At 40.1% G+C, this 16,897-nt stretch overlaps 1 protein-coding gene and 1 long non-coding RNA gene across 4 annotated transcripts in view; one reads left to right on the forward strand and one right to left on the reverse strand.

The window, feature by feature from the left end:
* Nucleotides 1-613: 613 nt before the first annotated feature.
* The window catches only part of LOC137840124 (uncharacterized), a 154,227-nt gene continuing 137,943 nt past the window's right edge, over nt 614-16,897 (forward strand). The window contains exons 1-2 of one of the 3 annotated variants that reach the window (XR_011086576.1): nt 614-921; nt 8,842-8,995. This is a non-coding gene — a long non-coding RNA (uncharacterized lncRNA). The remainder of the gene's footprint in view (nt 922-8,841; nt 8,996-16,897) is intronic. The other 2 variants (XR_011086578.1, XR_011086577.1) reach the window with 2 other exon arrangements.
* Nucleotides 1,861-7,653, reverse strand: LOC125994417 (hyaluronan and proteoglycan link protein 1). The gene is made up of 4 exons (XM_049763759.1): nt 7,425-7,653; nt 3,975-4,316; nt 3,386-3,688; nt 1,861-2,812 (listed from the first exon to the last, which is right to left on the reverse strand). Exons 1-4 carry the CDS (start codon nt 7,498-7,500, stop codon nt 2,523-2,525), a joined length of 1,011 nt encoding a protein of 336 aa, XP_049619716.1. The 5' UTR covers nt 7,501-7,653; the 3' UTR covers nt 1,861-2,522.

The raw sequence follows: 16,897 nt of genomic DNA on the forward strand, positions 1-16,897 counted from the left end.
GGTACCGAGTAAAAGTCCATCCTTGTTGCATGGCTTCTTGCTGTGACACGTTTACAAACAATAAAATGCACACGCCACAAAATGTTGCCCCTATCTGCTGCTTCTGAGCTCCACTCTGCCTGTTACTGAGAGAATGTATTTTGTGAAGACTTGAACGTAACACCTGTCTAAGCAGAGACGCACATAATTTATTTCCCATCCGCTCCGCATCTACTTAAAGGCTTCTACGTTACTGACCTGACAAATCAATGCCAGCCACACTGATGACCAAAAATCTTTACGACCAGCAGTGAATCAAATAATATGGATAAGATGTAATAATTTACAAGTGGATCTTTTTTTTTTCTGTGGAAACATGATTTTTTTTTTGTCTGTGAATGTCTTTGTGTCTCAGCCTTAATGTGCACATAATATCCATTTTATATTTATAACATTTTCTTTCTTGTGCCACACTGTGAATGTTTGGGATGTTTGCATTTTTTTTTTTTATTTCTTAAGAAAAGGTCTGCCTGTTCACCTCTCTTTTTTTGGACTCACTAAAGAAATAAAAATGGATATATGAAAATCCTGTACTTGTAACGTTTCATTTCATAAGTCAAAGTGAGGAAATGGTTTATCAAGGTTGTTTTTGAAAGACAATTTTGGATTTATACCAGCAGGCGGTACTGTTGCCCAGTTATTTGCTTTTCTTGTGGGTAGAGCAAGAGTTTCCATACCTGGCAGTGGTGGACATGATTCTGTAAAACTAGTGTTTAAACTTTGCATTTTGGAATTACAGTGGACTAAAAAGGGTTGCCTCCAAAAGCCGACAATTGATTTGCAAGGCTTTTTCAACAGAATGGCATTCCTGCAGAAGTGACATGCGGCATGTGATTCCAGCACCTGGAAGTCTTCACCTGCAATCTCAGCTTTCCATCTCAGGTGACTTTCACTTCTTAGTCTTCCACAGATTCAAACAGTTCCTTTCACTTTTTTTTTATTGTAGTCTAGCAAGTGTTGATTCATGCAAAGACAAATTGTGTATAGACTTCGTGTCAATACTAAAATTACAAATAAGTCTTTACTTAAAAAAAAGAGATATTACTAGCAATTTTCACTACCATTAAATTTTTTAAATAATTGAACAGTTTTTACTCGTCTCTGATTTCAAAACTAGTTATTCATCAGTTTGATTTGTGGCCTATACTACAATAAGTTAATAGTCATAATGGCCTTCTGAAGGACACGTGCAACGAAAATGAGTTTGACACCTTAAATTTGAAATATTGTATAAGTTGGGCCTAATATGTCATTGAAATAACAACAGTAAAATGCCTCAACAAGACAAATGATCATTTCATTTCGCTCTTTTAAATCAATCAATTTGGATTTTGACCAACAAAAAGGAAAATATGTTGGCTACTCTCATAATCATTCTTGTATATTGCCTAAATTGTTAGTTTAGTCGGCCATCATGCTTTTTTTTTTTTTTTTATAGCATGCATGAATATATTTATGGTTGAATCCCGTTCTTCCCTTGTGTCACGTAGACTTTGCATCAATAGAGCTTCTCACCAAGCCGTTTCAGTATACGTAGCTGGCATTTCACGACGGTAGCAACCTAAACCTGACCTCATTCCCATGCCTTGCAACAGACTGCCTTTGAGACAGACCAATGTTCCTTTTGTCTAACCCGAGGGGATTCCCAGCCACCCTGCTGCAAATTAAAATAAGCTAAAGAATAAATAAGCGCATTGCTGTTTAAATCTTCTCAATGCCAGGATGTGTGCGGCCTCTAAATAGGCAGTTTTGAAAATTGCCCCTTTGGGTTTATACAACAAACAAATGATTGTGTGAAGAAAAACTCAACAAAAGAACAGATGCGATGTTTGTTTTTTTTATTTCAAATTGTTTCGTAGAAAAATGCTGTCAGAATTGTAAAAAACAAAACAAAAAAAAGACAGAAAGAAATGTAAAAAAAAAATTTGGGCACATTTCCCCCCCCCATTTTTTAGATAAACGTCTGTGTAAGAGAATATGGAATATAGAGACTCCCGATTCAGGAATTCCAGGTTTGTCAATGATCTTCGACTCCAAAACCATTATTTGTAATCATGACTTATCTTATCTTATATCACAGTCTAAGTTGTGTACATTCATTTGACCTTCCCCTTTAACAACTCCACTAGCTGGTTGAAATGAAACAAGACCAACCGCATCGACGTAAACTGCACACCCAAAGTGGAACTTTTACTTTTTGTGCAAGGTGACATTTGCTGAATATATTGCAAACTTGTATTATGTTGTATAAAGAAACGGTTTCAATGTTTGCACTTTGATCATAGCAGCGCTAAGCCTTCCATAATTACTTTGTGGAGAAGGAACACCCAACTCCTTGTCGCTGAGAAATCAATGATGCATATATCAATCATTGCATATGATATGATAATGGTTTCTTGATGTACTAATGTTCATTTGACTCAAGATTATGTAATTTTTGGAGTTGCGGTTGATGAGACTCTTTGGTGGTCATGCCGAGCTCCTCAGGGGTCAGGCCTAAAGCAGTAGACACCGTAGAGCCTTTCTTGCTTGTCCGGAAAGCCGACAAAGCGCACGGCAGCCTCGGTGGGGCTGCAGTTCTTGCGAGGTCTGGAGATGGGGTAGCGGACGCTGCCGTCGGCCAACCAGCCGGCGTCGCAACGATCGTAACCTTCCAGCTTCCAAGAGGCAAACATCTGACCCACCGTGGCGATCTCGGCGCCATCGTCCACGCAAGCCTGGACGGCCTCGTCGAAGTTGAGTCTTTCGGGTTGGGTCAGCCAGTAGAAATCTCCTGTTTGGAGCAGACAAATCGGAAAATTTCTTCAGTGCCGTAAATTTGTCTTAACCGAGGATGTGTCATGCTACAAATTACACAGACAAGACAAAATGGCACTTAAATTCACTCAGTGCAGCGATGAATTATGGTCCACGTGTGGGCGAAATCTGCTGGCCAGATGTAGCTCTCGTCTCTGTTTATTCTCTTACTCTTTTTTTTCTTTTTTTTACCTTTTCCTGTCTCCTCCATCACCAGTGTTGAGAGGTAATGAAGTATAAATTCTTTTCACAGTTATTACAGAGATTTTTCAGGCTTCTGTACTCAACATTAGTATTTTTTTTTTAAGTTATACTCCCAACATTTGACAACAGATACGACTTAAAATAAGTATTGTATTGAATTAATAGTATAAAGGTGTTTTTATGTTTTACTTTTGCACATAAGTACATTTCAGTATATATTTGTACGTACTAATAATAGTCTAGTGCTAGTAATCAACCAGTACTGTGGATAATGACAAAAAACACACAGGTTAGGGTCAAGGTTAGAGGTCATTGTTTAAAAAACAACAACAAATGGAATATTTACCCTTTAATGGCGTGGCGAAGCAGAACACATCAAAGCGGCCCATGTTTTTGTCCCGCCTGCCGTAGCTTCTGAGGCCGGGTCCGTTGTTGGCACCACCACATGGTTCTCTCGGCTTTGTTATGGGATATTGCACGGTACCATCAGCCAGCCAGCCAGCATTGCACCAGTCCAGGCCAGCCTTCCAGGCTTCGAATAGATGATCGAAGGTGGCGATCACCGCGTCCTGTTCCGAACAAGCCTCCACAGCCTCGTCGAAACTATAGCTGTAGCGGCCGAGAGGCGGAAAGTAGGGGAACACAACACCTGTGGCGGAAAAAGATGCAGTCTCAGTAAGACATCACTCCTGTTGTCACAACAAAGATCTGCTGCCATGATTTTTCTTTTGACAGGGAAAATCTGAAAGTCACTTCTTCAGTTTAGGTCACTGAAGGTTTTCAGTGACGCTGTGGATGTGACACTGAATGTCTGTCAAATTCAGCTCCCTGCGACCCTGAACAGTGACTCGCTACTTTTAGATTCTATGCATATAAAAACTATAATCAAATAATATATATGTGTCAAAAAACAGAACGATATCCAAATCATTTACCATCAGCCATGTCACTTTTCACTTCCAAGCCAATATCTTGCATGGTATCGGTAAACCCGTTGATGATCTCGCAACGGTATGTTCCGGCGTCATCCATGGAAACGTCCGTTATCACCAAGGAAGCGTCGTCACCATCCAACTCCTGCAGGTAGACGCGATCTTCGAAGCTCCCGTATGTTTTCTTGTGGAAGCCCATGGAAAGCAACACGTCTTCATTCAGAGCCTCGTCCTCTGCCAGCTTGGTCCATTTCACTCGGATACCGACGCTAAAGAAGCTGGAGCTTTCTTCCGGCATACGACACGGCAAAGTAACGTTGCCTCCAAGATCGGCGAACATCTTAACTAGAGAGGAACACAGAATGATCGAATGTTGTTAGAAATGTTGAGTTTCAAACAGCTGATGACTAACAAAACACTCAACCCTCAATATGCGAACGAATTTATTTTGTGGCTTCCCACAATCTCTGTAATCACCATTTTGAGACCTCACAGGGCTTGGATAAGTGGAGCAGCCAAGCCCCGCCCCCCTCTAGGCAATAATAGCCCCCAGATGGACAAATGTACACAACCTCTTGACCTCTGGCTCGGCAGGTACAGCCCATCAAACAACCGGTCGAGTAATTGGAGTCAGTGAGCCGATTTGAAATAGCGAGTCTTAGATTTTAATAACAACTTGTGAAGGACATGATTGAGCTGAAGAGTTTCTTGGAATACTTGAGCTTAATATTTCCTCTTGGCACCACGAGTATCCTTGAACTGGTTTTATAAATAATCTGCTGTAATGCACATTGACTCTTCAAGATGTGTGGCTTCAGAGATTTCAGCGTACTTTGCGTGTGTTTTTTTTTTAAATCATTTAAATTTGGAAGAGGTGTTAACACCATTTTTTTCAAATTGAAATGACTGACATTCTGACACTCAGAAGATTTATCTGGAGTTTTTCTTCACTGGAGCCCATGTGTATGCTTGAACCCATTTGGAGATAATCTGCTCTAATGCATTTAACACTTGAAATGATTTATTGTGGCTGCAAAGTCGACATATGTGGATATTGTTTAACGCCTGTTACGTTGTTAATATTGAGCTGTCATGGACACGGACTGCTCCCACACTCAGTCTGGCTCAGATTAAACCAGAACATGTTTCATAAAACTGTGACTTAACATGCCAAGTAGGTTACTATATAGGAAACATCCTTTGGATCTTAGAGTTTTTTTTTTTTTGGGTCTGTGCTGCCAGAAATGACTGAAGACTTTGCCAGGTCTCATAAATGCTCTGCATGAGTACCCGTTTCATGAGGTGTGCTTAAAACCCGAGGGATTCCCATCCACCAACCGGTTTTTGAAAATTCCTGTAACGGAAGACGGTGACGTCACTCAAGATCGACTCGCCAGATGTGATTGTCGTTCACACATTAGCCCGGAGATCTCAATTTCGTCTATTATTTAGTCGATAAAGATGTTAATGAAATTCAGTGCTTGTTTTGAATTGCTTTTCAATGTAAAATATAATATAATCAGGTGTGACACTGATATATTTTCCAAAATCTTTTCAAACGGTGGTACGAATAAAATTACTACTATAGATTCATATGATTCACGGAAAGTTGAATTTGTGGTATTGACCATTTTGCTCGTGAACAGTGGCTTGACTGAATTATTAAGAAGTGTCAAACCGTTCCAACTTTATGACACTTTGGAAAAACACATCTGTGAATAAAAATACATTACGTGTGAATGAGGGGGAAAAAATAATCTTCAGCAGCTGCAGCCAATACTTACACAGCACTTTGCTCTCCCGGGATAAAAAGTTGTATTAGAAAGTGATTGGAACCGTCTGCTTCATTGTTTTAGCTTACAAGCATTACCTTAGTTCAAATCTGACGTTCGAACACTCCAACTCACAACTTTTCTCTTCTGTTTGTGTCAATATGGTGGAATAATTAACAAGCTGGGCCAGACATTGCACATCGAAACTTCCTCAGTAATTACGATACACGCTGAATAATGAGCACAAACATAGAAAGCGGCTACAGCTCCGTGTGGAAGCAATCCCCAACACCCTGTCATATTAAATCGACCTTATAATTCACTAAGTAAATGCGGCTGCATCTAATCTGGTAACCTAAACCTTACTTCAGTCTTGGATTTGGATTGAAGTCATTTCCAAGGCAGCCAACACAACCAACGAGCAGCACTCATAGACTATTACCTCACAGGCAAAGAGTCATTGGGCCGCTGTTCAGTTTGCGATTCTATACCTTTTGGAGACGGGTCGTTAATCTTAACTCGGCTCCTGTCGGGATGCCTGCTACCGTGGCAGTTTGCCAAAATGCTTTGAGTGTGGGAGTGAATCACTAAGTGGAGGACAGGCGGCAGACATCTTGTGAGCGTACGGACAATGTGCTGTTCACAAGCGCTATAAAATTTTACCTGGACTGCTGCACTGTACTCTTGCATTTTTCTAACAGACAGGAGGGACTCACTCTTTCTTTGTAATATGAATTCCCCCCCCCCACCCCCAAAATTAAATAAATAAATAAATACATAAATACATAAAAAATAAATAACATTGCTAATCCATACGGGTGCTAAATGCTACTTTTAAATGAGCAAATATAAATTCTATGTAGGTTGAAATAAAAATAAAAAGATCAATTCAAATAAATCTTAAAAAAAAAACTACTGGAGTTTTCCTGTGGTATTAATTTAATACTGTTTAAGCATAGTCTCAGCTGTGCAAATGCTTTCACATTGCCCCGCCCCCTAGGTCCCCACTACGCATGCACACACACAAATACACACACACACACACACGCACATACCACTGGTCATTGTGGGGACCATTCTCACATTTGAACAGGAAAAAAAAAAGCTTCACTTCTTCCCAGTGTTGTCACTCCCTCAGACAACTCTGAATAGCACAAAGTTGGCCGGCTATCCAGCCTGTGAGATCTGAGTCAGCAAGCTGGGGATGCTGAAAGTGCATTAAATCCGCTACATTTATATATATATTTTTGCATGGTTTGCAGACAACCTTTGTTTTATTTAACTTTTATATTCAATATATTTGCATTGAATCTTGAAGGAACCTTATATTTAGGTACTACTAGGAATTAAAACACACTATTGTATCTAACAAAAAAATCTAACCAAGCTCATTATTTTAGAGTAGATGCTTTTCAAACTACCAATTAATTGGCCCCCATCAGACATTTTCACAGAGTAACTTAGTTGCGTGGTTCCGTCTGACTTGGGGCGTGCTGGCAACAAGCGGGATTTTATCCCTGGAGGAAAGTCAATGAGCCGATGTCTGCGTGTTACTACCCCAGAAACCTTTGCTCCACTGACCCTCGTGCAGTGCGGAAGTACTTTCCTCATTACATGGCTCATTCACTTATGATATCAAATGACATCATCATTTTACACATAATAAAAATTGGAATCTTACCTGAGTATGTCGGCAGACTGTACACGCTGCCAACCAGGGTCAAGGAGAATATCGTGATGCAAAGTAGACTTGTCATTTTGTTTTTTTCCCACACAAAAGACCCTTCTTCAATATGGATTTTAAAAAATTTCAGCTTTTTTTTTTTTCTTTTTAATAATTTTAGGAGCCTCTTCCTTTTAGTGCAGCAGTAGCCTTTGATGCTACAGGAAAGTTTGGGCTCCTCAGAGGTCCACACAAGTGGCTTTTATTGAAGCCTTGTACGGTGGAGACCACTCCCCCCTTACCATCATCATGCGTGGCTCTATTGAGGCTCTTTGGCACATTTTCTGAACCCCCCCATCCCCCTCCTCCATCTTGGCTGAATGGAAGACTTGGCTTGGCGTGTTCTCAACAATGTATTTGATTGTGTGAGCCATGAGGACTCATGCAATCACAACAGTGATTCAGGTTTAGAAAGAATTGAAATAAAATTGATTTTAAAGTAAATTATACTCATTAGAGGCTAATGATGGCCGGACAGATTTGAAGTTTTAGATGGGTTGAGTTCACAGTTGTATTCAGCTTTTTAGTCTCATTTTTAATGAACATGTGGACCTACTATTCTTTTGTGTTCGCGTTCTTTTATGAGGAAATTTGACGAAAAAGTTTCAGTAGAAAATAAAATATGTTTAGTCAGAAGGTGCAATGACAACACAATGAGTTTAACGGTTTTACCTTGAATGGTGACAACACCCAAAATATTGGAAGCATCACATTCAGCAATTATTTGTCAGTGATGCTTTAAGCTACGAGTAAAATTTATTTTGGGATTACACTCAAATTATCTTTCCTCATTGGCCAAAATGTCATGCAATGGTCGTCATTTATTCCCGCCATTGATTTGCGAGCGGCGTATAGCAAAGTTTGCGTGACTCCACTTAATATTTTCCCAGCCACCCAGTTTGTCTGTAAAAAAATGGCAAATGGTGGAAATGCTGCTCTCAGCAAGCTTTCCGGTCCAATTGAACAAATAAGTCATTTGATACAGTCTACTTGAGTTAGCACAGCTGTAATAAGCTAAAGTGCTATCTGTCGCCATCTCTGGCTTCCCTGTCCATCTGTCAGGCTTTCAAAGCCCGCTGAGATGACTGGACCTCCATTGTATATTCGATAGTTCCAACACCGCAAAGAAAAACTTCACGCGGTGATAATTAGAAAACTTAACGATGTTGTCTTTGGAAGAAATAGATGCTGCAAGGGTAAGAAAAGTTGCTAAGTCAGCAACAAATTTCACCTATGCTAGGGCTAGGCAAGTCCGGTCCGTGGGAAACTTCTAAAACAGGCAGGAGAAGCGCGATCTTCTCGGACCAGACTTGCCTACCCCTGACCGATACTTATTGAGACGAAATTAAATAAATAAACATTTTCATTGCTTCAGCAGGACCCACGGACAAGCTGATGGATCGCCAAAAGTGCTGAGTCATCAAGGAAACCAGGACTTGAAAAATGCACAAGGCTGACAAATCACTCATCGGATTTCTTAAGTCGACGCATTTGGAGCTGCGGAGACGGACAACGAACAGCCAACAACGGTACGTGCAGTTCAAAAAAAGGTTACATAAGGCCCAACTCATTCAAACCCTGACGGGAACATGGCTACAATGATGGGGAAACATCTCCACATAAATCAGCATCTATGTGCATATTCCATTATTTTTGCTGGAAGCGCAACTCCCTCCATCTATTCGTATTGAATCCAGTAATCGTAAATTGCTTCTCATGTTATTTGAAACTACACGCTGACGACTTGATGTAAACTGTTAGTTGTGTAGGAATCTTTATATTCTTGTGGTTCACTGCGAAACGAGGACCAACCTCCTCAAGGGATGATAAGAAAATAATTTTATGTTACATAAACTGACAGACAAGACTCTCCACGCGGTGTCCAGTTTTCGGTTTTGGTGAGTTTAATAGAAGCTAAGACGAGAAGATCAGGAGAATCCGCAAATAATCCGCATCTTTGTTTAAACTCCAAGCCTTTCTCGACATTTGACGGGACAAAATGTACTGGAGGGTTTTGAGCTATAGCGGATGTCTCGGACTTGGAGCTCCACCCAAAGTGTCTTTCATAGCTCCGCTGCACCGGAGCCAAATCTCAAGGCCGTGAGCACATTCACAGCTGGCTATCGGGTGATTCAGGTTCCAGGTTTGTGCTGGCTTGTAAAGTTCCTGCTTAACAACAAGCAGCTCTCTCGGTGCTGGCCTTCGGAGCACCGGGGAACTGGGACAACTGGGAGTCGCTTACGTCAAGTTTCAACGGTGACGGTGGAAGCGGCGCAAGTCTGAGCTATGAAGCGCTCGCCAGATTTATAACAGCCAACGTCCAGCATGTGTTTGTCATTATTCTCATCTGCTTTTCTGAAGATGAATAGAGGATAGTGTATTGTTTGCTGCTAACAAGGCGGAGAGAAGAGGCTGAAGGGCGTGTGTGGAATAAGAAAGCAAATGTGCTGACTGGATAAAAAAAATTGAGCGGGCCAGCCATGGCTTCGCACAGCTGGTCTGCGTTTTGCTACGTGTTGGAAGAACTGGGAGAGGCAGAAAGTATAGATGTGGAAGGATGACTCATTGCATGTTGGTGGTCTCTTTGAGGGTCCTTGGGTCATTCTGAAGATTGGGTAGGGTGGATGGATTGAACAGTAGCATCCACTTAAGCGTCCATTTTCTATACCACTTAGTATCCCAATTAGAGTGAGTTGACATTCGGTTCTGGTTTTCATGGCCTACTTACAACACTGGAAGAAAATGGCTTCCATTTGCACCATTTTATTCCTTTTTAAGTAGTTGCACGAAAAATAAATCAATGACTCCTTTATTGTCTACTTCAAAAAACATCTGGATCCAGATGATTTTATTTCATGGATTCACTAACCCTAACCCTAACCCTAGCAACAACAAAATCCTCAGTGTAGTCGACCGTGAAAATTGTTTTACCTAAAAAAAATGGCCACTATAGTGAATTTATGTTGTACTTTAAAAGTGTCACGTCATGAGAAAATAGGGCGAGTATTTCTATAAGTGCATGTCAGAAGCGGACATAGCTGGCTGCTCTCGTATCCCTGCCGGCTCGTTGAATCGTCTCGATATTGCCAAGTTCTCACCCGTGGGTGTGTCAGCAACAGCTGCAGAAAAAATGTGAGAGAATTTCAGAAAATATTACACCTGTGAATTCAACTCATGATATCGACTCACGCCGTCAATAGCGTTTTAGTTATGAAATATAAGAAGATTGCTGGAATTCAGGATACTGAGTTTCCCCGTGATATGACTCGCATGTTTTATCAGTCCTAAATCTTGCTGACAACATCAACTCATAATTTGGAGGATTAATAGTCGACATTTACCTCAAATCGACCGTAAGACATGCTCTAGACCGATTTAAAGAATGGAACACTAACACAGATTTAAAAAACGGCGACTATTAAACCTTGACTCAAAGTAAATCTGAGTCATGCCAAAACGACTACAGAAGAGCTATAGTTTAAAAAACATATTGAGGTACTTTGTATTACTGGAAGTTGATTCATTGGACCCATAATGGAGTCCGGGTTGCCATAAGAATGAGTCACACGTGGAGATTCCCATGGAACATATACAGATCGTTACTCTTGTACGCCGTATACAGACTTTTTTTTTTTTTTTTTCCCACACGTATGATACATATGGGCGTTGGGTGTGATAGTGGTTTGGCAAGCACTGCGGAAATTAGGCAAATGTTGTTGCATTGGTAGTCATGGTAACGATAATTTACAACAATAACCACTCACTGTTTTCAATTAACAATGAGATGTTTGTCTTTAATGATGACCATTATGATGTCAAATGATTCGCTAGAATATTGGGAAATACCAATGGATATGTTTTCAACTAGCAAGCGTTGAGATGAAAAGCAAAAACAGAACAATCAAATTCAAAAAGGCTTTCATTAACCAAAGGGAGTTAATGCGTGAGTTGTGTAATGAGTGTGGGTGGATTTCTTTTTTACCGGAAACCATTCTGTTTGTTTTTTCGGTGTGTCCTTGAGCCTTGTTCTTGCCGCTACCTCTTTCTTTCTCTGCCAAGTACTGTTTAGTACGTTAAAAAAGCGATATCGAATGTATTAAATCTAAATCCCGTTGAATGTTTTTGTCTTTTATTGCTGTGAAGTGATTATCACCCAGTTTATGACGTACATAAATACTCTTCTTGGTTGGAGTTGCAGATAGAGTATCAAAGAGCGCTCCAGCGTTAAATGTCATCAAAGATCTCGATGATGCGGTTTTGGATTGATTTCACACCGATTCAATGGAAAAAAAACAACTCGGGATCCTTAACAATGCCACTATTTGAGCGCATGTGCTTTTTATTTAAGTCTGTGTTAAAAAGTCAAATTCAAAGTTTGGAGCGGCCAAGAACACGGGCGGGGGTGGCTCATTTGAAATTGTGAACAAAAAAACGTCAAACAGCTTGACGAAATGTTTACAGTTTATTAGAAACAAACCAAAGAGAATTATCACGGCCGATGAATGAAGCGTTGTTGCGTGGGGTCACCGAGAACCGCGTCCAACTCCAAACAAAGTAGGCTCTCAACATGCATTTGCTGATTGCAAGCAGACGCTGGCCCGACTTGAACTACGGCACAATCAAGAGCGTCACATGCTTTTACTTTTCAATTAGGACATTTCATGCGATGATTCATCACATTACGGTTATGACACAAACAAAGACAACTTGTTTCGTAATCACCCGAATGAAAGCCAGTAGCGAGGTCGAAATAGCAATATTGTATTTTATACGAGTCTAAATTTAAGATAAAATTGACACTTACCCAGCAGGGCTTATGGAGGGAAATGATGTAATTGATCAATTAGATAATGTAGACAGTAGTTCTCTTTTTCGTGTTATTATTCCAGAGGCTATTTCCAAAACATGCTGTGCCCAAGTAAACAATCTGACCATACTGCCTAACACAGTTTATTTATTGTCTTGAATTCGCTGCTTTTTTCATATTGTTAAACAAAGAAATCAAAATATTACCAACATCGTGTCACGCAAGTCTCTTCATCACAGCAAATTTCCAGCAAGATTTTTAAATCAATAGCTTTCAGGCAGTTATTTAAAATTGAGCAATTTTCTATAACAATTCTTCTATTGTGTCATTAAATTTTGTGAGTGGATTTGATTTTGTGGCTGGCCAGTGTACAAGTTGTAAATATTCCTTTTCAGTATTTCTCCAAACAACAACAATAAAGGTCATAGGTGGGCGGGGCCCAGACTGGTGTGCGGTATACCCGAAATGAGCCCGGACATAATGTTGACTTTAACCCTAAAGCAGGCTGCGATGCAAACAACTGCGCACCCCCCAAACTTCTCCGTTGACTGGCACGCCGAGTCTCCTCTCACAGAGGATCCTTTGTGTAATCGGCGGCGGTGTGAAAGCGAGAGAAAATGAGAGTGGAATGGATTAGTTCGAACCTTTTCTTCTTTTCAATCATGCTGCGAGAGCTGCGTTTGGCAGGAAATAATCAAATGAAGTAAGGCTTGTAAATGGCTTGAATGCCTATATTCATTGGGGCGGGGGGCGGGGGTGATGAAACTGACAATGAATCAGGGGGAAAATGAGATATATCGGAGGAATGGAACATTCTGTTTCACTTGTCACTCAGCACAACACTTAAAAGTGTTATGACGAGGGAAAATATATATAATAAAATGAAATAAATATATCATATTAATATATATGATATATCCTTGTATCTATATAATATAAACAATAACGGCCGAAATTATCGTAAATTTCAAAGCCTAATTCAACACTATACTTATTTTTGTGACGGTTGTTTGCAAACAATCTTTTTCAGATTTTGACACTTAAGTGTAAGATGACGGCATTATCATCCATAGCCGCAGCACACTCCCAATTAACCGCAATAATAAATAATGGTGTCGAAAAAATGACTCAATGACAGCTTTAATTATCTCTTTCGAATAACAACACCACGGTCAAATGTCGATCACAGAATCAGACCCCGGATGTTAAATAATCCAAAATTTTCAATATTCTATTGAACCGTAGGAATTAAAAGGGCCACCCAGTCACCCCGATGTCCCCTTCCCAGACAAGATGAATCTCTAGGTTGTTTTCATCTTATACAAACAAATGCAAATAGAGGTTCCTCAGTGGGGGTAGCATTTAAAGACCACCCGACCATTCTAACGCACAAGCAGGAAGTCCACCCGCAGATCTCAAACAAGGTGACGGCGTTGTGGTACAACACACAGCTGTTGCTGTTTTTCAGAACTAAAGAAGCACATGTTGGAATTCACAAAGCACCGCATAAAACCGTCTCCTCTATTTTCACTAGCGAGTCGCATATAGGCACTTAACTTTCCCCAATCCGAAAGTTCAGCAGTCAAATCCAAGCCAGTTAATTTCAATGCTGCAATTAAACACATTCGGGTTCTGTTGTTATACAAGTCCACTGTGTAATGTTATCCCCGCTAATGCTATCCTTCCCCGTCCAAAATCCTCAACCCGTCCTCTCTCCTGCTCATCATAAAAGTCTCGTCCGTTGCCAATCACATAAATAACCAGGAACTGCGAAGGAGAAAATACACCAACCCATTTGGATCAGGCTGTGTACTTTAAAAGGTATTATGCCAAAAAAGGGAATCGTACTATTCTCAAGAAGTCTAATCTCAGATTCGTGGCGTTCATTCTAGCCGTAACCCTAACCCTAACCTAAGTTGTGCTGCATGCAAATGGAATAAGCAGAAGTGAAGTCAGCCACAAGTATAAATGCTTTTAAATCCAGTTTGAAAAATATACTTATGATTGAGGTCTTTTCAAGTATTTCTATAAGCCGTTTTTCGAAATCTTGCGCTGTTCGTTCTACCTTCTGGGGTGTCTATGGAAATCTGGCCAATCAGTCTACGTGCTTTTGGCGGAGATACCAGAACCGAAATCCCGGCTCTTCTGTCCCTGAACCATCAGTGTCCATGTTTAGTCCTTAGTGCCGGATTCAAACGAGCATCTACCATGAACCCGTTTAGTTTTCCCGGGGGGTCTCATGACTGATAAAGCATGGCAGAAGAACCCTCGCTAGATCGAATAACGTCGAAGCATGTGGACAGCATCACACGTGCATGTGCGAGCGTCACGCTTTGACGCAAATGCACACAAATGCGTATATTGGCCGGAGGTGCGGTTTACTCTCACAGCGTTCCGATCTTTCATCGGCTTTGCGCATGAAAGCACATGCTTGCAGGAAAAGTAAACTGTCCGTTGAGGCGGCTATAGGATAAAGTTACCTCAAGCTGATATCCCCGGTGGGCTATATTTGAAGAAACAATATGAATATTTCCCTCCCTGGAGTTTATTCGTCACTCAGACTGGATGGTGATGACAACCAGAAACTAAAAAGTTTTTAAGTGGGCCTTTTCCATCCAATTCCGTCAGTAGTAGCCGGAGTACGTACGATAAGGCATGATAACCACGAATCAAAGAAAGTTGGTAGTTAAAAGAGCTCATTGCAGACTCAAGTTAAATAGGGCCAGTGTGTTAAATAAATTGGTGGAAGCAGGCAAATATAAGCCCCGAGAGTAAAAATGTAGGGTTTCACACTTCTTTAAATGATCCCGTCTTTTTTTTCGACCTTCCTCCACTGTAACAAGCTCAGATGTCTTTATGCAGACGCGGCATGCATACTAAGTTTGAGTTTCATACTAGTGCATACTAGTTTAAGGTAATGCCTTCACTGTAGGTCATTTGCAGCACACTGACCCATTGTTGCATAAACATTTGGTAGCACTTATTTCTGAGGGGTCCCATATGTTTCCTCAACCACTTTAAGACACGTGGGACTTGTATTCATCTGTTTTGTGGGGACATTTATCTGATTTATGTGTGTATAAAAAGTGGTTTTCACAGATTGGCAGGGATATAAAAACATAGTGACTTATTCTTGAGCTTGAAAGATTAACAGTCAGACGGAATGATTTTTTTTTTAGTGGAGATCAGTTGATTGACACGGGTGAAGAATATCCTCCCAAAAAACTACCGTAATTTCCGGACTATAAGCCATTACTTTTTGCACAAGCCTTGAAACCTGCATCTTATAGTCTGGTACATTATATCTATGGATTTTTATTTTTTTATTTTTATAATATTGTGAAATGATTTCTTTTTGTTAATACAGGTAATAGAAAGTCCAACCTTTTTTTTTTTTAGGTCACTTGAGGAAATGTCCCCAAATGTCAAACCAAATCACATGTAGAATAAAATTATAATATATAAGAATAAGATGAAGACATATTATATTATATTATATTGTATTATATTATATTATTTTATATTATTTTATATTATACTATAAATAAGATTTAGTATTATGAGACCTGTCTTTACAAAGTTAATAATGCTTTTATTCTACATTATTTGTGGTGATTTTCCTTTTGTTCTTGTCACTCTGGTTGACGTTAAGCCAAATGCGGGAAACTGTTAACAGACTTGCAATCTGGGCATCAGAGTTTATTCCAACGGATGATCGGTTCAGAGGTGTGATAAAAGTGCATATAGTGCATCACATAAAAATCAAATCCAGCTCCGCAGTGAAACTCAGATGGAAGGGAATCGGACTATATCGGCATGCGGAGCGGCGCTGTTGAGAAATGCACTCTTATTTATCTCATGACAGCCAGCAAGTGTGGTGTTGTGGGCTACGGTGTAGAATTCGCTTGTTGAATCGTTAGAAAACGAGTCAAAAACATTGGTGGGCCATCTCCAGAATTGGAAGACAACTTCTGCCCTTTTCCTTGAAAACATAATTATGAAAATAAATAGTCTCTTTAAAAAAAAAAAAAAAAATGTGTCTACATTGTCATCCAATCCCGGAATGACTTAAGGCGCATTATCTGCATTGTGAAGGTTGTTATGAACATTTACGAGAAGATTTATAAGGAGCCCCGGCGACCTGACGCATTCAGTGCCATGTTTCCCTCACGCCTGCTCGAAATGAAGACAAAAACAAATAATTCATCAAGAAAGGACATCCATCAAGGCCAAAAAGTGAAAAATGTCCATTTCATAGACCGTTCAAACATTACATAAGTGATTCAGTCTTTAACAAGAGAACAGAATTCTGCCGAGGTCAAACAGTTAACAAAAATGAAAACAGATTGTGGTACAACATGGCAATCGAATGAACTCTTCCTTGGCACATGCCTCACTCGCCTACACAGTTAGCAAACCATTTATTGTGGATAATGATGAATTCTTTAACAAAGAACATGTTCAATGCCATCCTCAGATGAAGTATGTGTTTAATTGAACCAAGTAACCTATCATTTTTTTAGCTTATTGCTAACAACGCAATGCGAAATGCCATTGAGGAGCTAATGAATAACATCCGATTTTTTAAACGATGGCTTTTTAAATCAGAAATATGAGAAGCTTT

Source organism: Syngnathus scovelli, chromosome 3 (assembly GCF_024217435.2).
Source record: "Syngnathus scovelli strain Florida chromosome 3, RoL_Ssco_1.2, whole genome shotgun sequence".
NCBI classification, from domain to species: Eukaryota; Metazoa; Chordata; class Actinopteri; order Syngnathiformes; family Syngnathidae; genus Syngnathus; species Syngnathus scovelli.